General features: G+C 45.8%; 1 protein-coding gene across 1 annotated transcript; it reads left to right on the top strand.

Moving 5' to 3' along the window:
* The first annotated feature begins 2,205 nt into the window (after positions 1 to 2,205).
* Positions 2,206 to 4,257, top strand: si:ch1073-459b3.2 (growth arrest-specific protein 1). Its single transcript, XM_056478478.1, has one exon. The coding sequence runs from the start codon at positions 2,754 to 2,756 to the stop codon at positions 3,501 to 3,503; it is 750 nt and encodes a 249-aa protein (XP_056334453.1). The 5' UTR covers positions 2,206 to 2,753; the 3' UTR covers positions 3,504 to 4,257.

Raw genomic sequence — 4,257 nt, 5'->3', positions numbered from 1 at the left:
TCGCCTCCGTGTGGAGGGCTTTCCCGCTGCAACCAGTTTGTCCGGTTAGCTCTTTGTGTACTCTGGCGGACTCGAGGCGCAAAGAGGGGCTGACCACCACGACGACCAGGTTCGAGTCCGGGGAAGAGCGGTTCCAGAAATCAGGTAAGAAAACAAAAACAAAATCCAAAAAATGAAGCGAACAAGTTCTTTACAGGGTGAGAATGTGGTCAAAATCCGAAAACGTGGTAAAAATCAGACGAGGGCTTTTCTTTTTCTGGACGGCTTTTGTGAATCGTCGTTGGTTGGGTTTAGGGACGGAGGAGGGTGGGTCAGCCGATTGACCGGTCGCACGGTCAATCATTCCGTCATCCAGGCAGACAGAGGGAAGGTCGTTCGACAGCGGCCTCTAGCGGGTTTACGCGAGAACGACGTGGGAAAAAGCGCGCACAGCGGCCTCTCGCGGACTCGCGAAAACAAAAACTGCAAAAATACGTACCTCCCGGGACATATTTCTCGGTCTCCAGAAACGTCCCCGGGACTACGTTCTCAGAATGAGCCTGGGTTGAAAAAGATCCATAATAATGTCAATGAAAAGCATAAAAAGTGATGTGCCATGCAGGGAATTATTACGGTTATTCGCCGTATATATTAAGGAAACACACTGTTAACCAGGTTACGGATTTTTACTGTTGCATTTTTACAGGTTTTTACCGTTAAAATCACAGCCATGTTTACAGTGTGTAATAATAGTAATATTCAAATGTTCATATGATTTATGTACACTGAAAACAATTATTCAAAGATGATTGCTTGGATTTACTCAATTTTTTTACGTTACGTGGTTGTAAACAATTTATTTGGGCTGAATTTAAACAAACAAATTAAGTTGAACATTATTAAATTTAATGTGTTTGTTTAAATTCAACACAAATAAATAGTTTGCAACAGTTTTGCAACCCTTATTTCAGTGCACAATACAGTTTATTTTCTGTCTTTATAGAGATATTATAAGACTTGCTTTGTTTACCAAATAAGTGGATCTCATTGGATTTGCATTGTAAACATTAAACAAAAGTTAAAAAGGGATTATTTGTTGATTTCATATGTTAAGTTTTTAGTTACGACACTCCTAAAATCATTCCACATACATCTGCAGATTCTGTCCGGTTCTGCTCATGACTGAGGAGAGGACCCCACACTTCAGTCCTGTCCAGCATTATCGGTTCAGTCTCTGACTGGAAAATCTTGAGCCAGATTCGAACTGGAATTTCTATTTGTGTTGATTTTTTAATAGCCTATAAGGCCCTTCTTGCTTTCTCTTTCAGTTCATTCACAGCCAAATGTAGTCTTCCATTAGCACTTATTTTCAAGCGCTTCAATTTTTGTCATACCAAGGGTGAAGCTGTGTTTCCCAGACATCAGGGTTTTTTCTGGAGTATTAGGGGTTTTGGTTTTCTTTGGGTTAACGCTGAGGGCTCAGGTCTGACAGAAGCTGTGCAGCATATCCAGCCCTCTTCTGTTGGCGCCAGCAGCACCAGATCGCCTCACAGCAAGAAGGTCGCTGGTTCGAACTTCGGCTGGGTCAGTTGGCATTCCTGTGTGGAGTTTGGTGTTGGTGTGGGTTTCCTCCGGGTGCTCCGGTTTCCCCCACAGTCCAAACACATGCGCTATAGGGGAATTGATCAACTAAATTGACTAGTGTATGAGTGTGAATGAGAGTGTATGGGTGTTTTCCAGTGATGGGTTGCAGCTGGAAGGGCATCCACTGCGTAAATATGCTTGATAAGTTGGCGATTCATTCTGCTGTGGTGACCCCGGATTAATAAAGGGACTAAGCCGAAAAGGAAATGAATGAATGAGTTGAAGAGGGTCGGTGACAGTGGACAGTCCGCTCTCACACCCCGGCCCTGATCTCTCTCTCTCTCTTTGACACTCTCTCTCTGTCACACACACACACTTTCTTTCTAATCAGTCTAGAGATCAGTCGGTCAGTTTCTTTCTCTTACACACAGATACACTCTCTCTATCATACACACAAACTTTCACACACTCTTACAGACACACATACACTCTCTCTTTCTCTTTCACACACCCCCCGTAACACACACACACTCTCTCTCTCTCTCTCTGGAGTTGTAATGTAACGCAGAGCGACACACAGTTAGACCACACACAGCTCTCCGCTTCATCACACACACACACACACACACACACACACACACACACGCACACACACACACACACACATTTGATTTCCCCCGTACAGCAGGAGAGTTCCTCCAGAGCCGCAGCAGCTCCTCCACAAGCCCGCGTCTACAGCCAATAAAACAGCAGAATCAGCACGAGGATCGCAGGAGGGACTTTCAGAGGAGGGTCTGTGTGTGTCCGTGTGTGTGTGTGTGTGTGTGTGTGTGTGTGAGCGGCCGAGCGTGAAACAGAGAGCCAGAGAAACAAAGACAAGCAGGACAACCAGCAGAAAACACAGTCAAAAACACAGCAAACCCTGCAGGACCCTCTCAGCGCAGCTCCACAACTCCAGCGCTCTGCGTCGACACCGGAGAGCAGCAGATCTGCGCAGATAGCTTTGTTTTGTCTCTCTCTCTCTCCTGAAAGCTCTTCGTTGTGCACTAAATGCGCGTCTGTTTCGGCTGAAATCGATCCTCGGGCTCTACGCAATGCAACCGCGTTCGTTTCCCACGCGTTCGGCTCGGTTGTGCGCGCGCGTTTTCCGCTATTTATGTCGCTCCACCTGAAGGAGTGCACATGCAGACATGGAGAGCATCCTCGCGTTTTTCATTTCGTTCCTCATGACGCTGGACGCACAGTTGGTTTGCTGGGAGGCGCTGATCAGATGCCATGAGGAGCGCGACTGCGAGCTCGCCTATAATCAATATCTGACTGCGTGCGATGGGAATATCCGCGGAAGCAGAAACCAGTGTCCGAGCCACTGCATCAGCGCGCTCATCCGCCTCAACCAGACCTCCAGCGGGACGCATTTGGAGAGCTGCGACTGCGGGATTGATGTGGAGTGCTTGCGGGCTAAACGCGCCATCGAACCGTGCATGCCGCGCACGCATCCCGGTGATGCCGACGGAATGGGATGCACCGAAGCGCGCCAGCGGTGCGAGGAAGAACCAAGGTGTCAGGCGTCGCTAAACGCGTATTTATCCCGCTGCGGACAGCTGTTTAACGGGAGAAAGTGTTCGTCCCGGTGCAAATCAACCATAGAGGAGCTGCTGTTCATGCCTAATGGAGTCCTGCTGAACCAGTGCGTGTGCGACGGGCTGGAGAGGCCGTTCTGCGAGGTGGTCAAACAAAACATGGCTAAACTGTGCGCCATAGGAGACCACAGCATCTCCATTGAGCATGATGGAACAGATGATTTATATGAGGATGAGGATTATGAGGGGAAACCCGACGGTGAGGTGACTGACTCTGACGCGGTGTCCATTTCAAGTGTGCTTACTTTCCCTCCACAGGTTGCTTTGCTCTGCATTGCATTCGCTCTGGCTGGATTTTAGGGACTTTTAGAGGGATATTTCGACTGGAAACCCAAAATGTGTCATCATTTACTCGTTCAAGTGGATCTAAATGTAAAGTTCTGTTTTCTGTTGGACTTAAAAGTAGATATTCAGAGGAATGTTTGCCGTTGGCATCTATTGTAGGAACAATGCAACACTATTGAAGCTTTAAGCTTCAGGATTCTCCAGCATGCCTTCATTAGAGATCAAATGAAGAAAGAAACACGTAAAGGTTTTGGGGATTAGTTAATCATGACAGAATTTTTAAAGCGAGCCATTGTGTGAAAGCTGGAATACACTATGATATTTAAAATCTTCACAGCTTTTAACATTGTTTTCATTTATTGGAGAACGTCATTATTAGGTTTAAAATAATAGAGGAGAGCGGGGCACAAAGCAACACTTATTGGTTTTGGCCCAAATAATGAACAAAGTAATGGAGTTAGACAAACCAGATATTTTTTTACCAACAACACACAAGCCTCTCCTACAAATGAGCACTGGTTGTATGATCACCGGACCCATGGTTTCTGTGCAGTACTACCAAAAGTGCCAGGAGTAAAAATGTTAATATTTACCCCACCTGCGGGGCAAGTTTTAACAGACAGAGGGTTTGTTAACATGCTTAAAAAGGCAGATTTCACACAGTTCATTTAAATCCTCTTTACTATAAATAGAAGCTATATTTCCTCAGTACTTAGCTCTATTTATTGTTTATTTATTTATTTATCTATTGGATAAACACATTTGCATT

The sequence above is a fragment of the Danio aesculapii genome, chromosome 18 (assembly GCF_903798145.1).
Source record: "Danio aesculapii chromosome 18, fDanAes4.1, whole genome shotgun sequence".
In the NCBI taxonomy this organism is placed as follows: Eukaryota; Metazoa; Chordata; class Actinopteri; order Cypriniformes; family Danionidae; genus Danio; species Danio aesculapii.
Note: the sequence above shows the minus strand (reverse complement) of the source record. Positions and strands in the feature narration are given on the sequence as shown.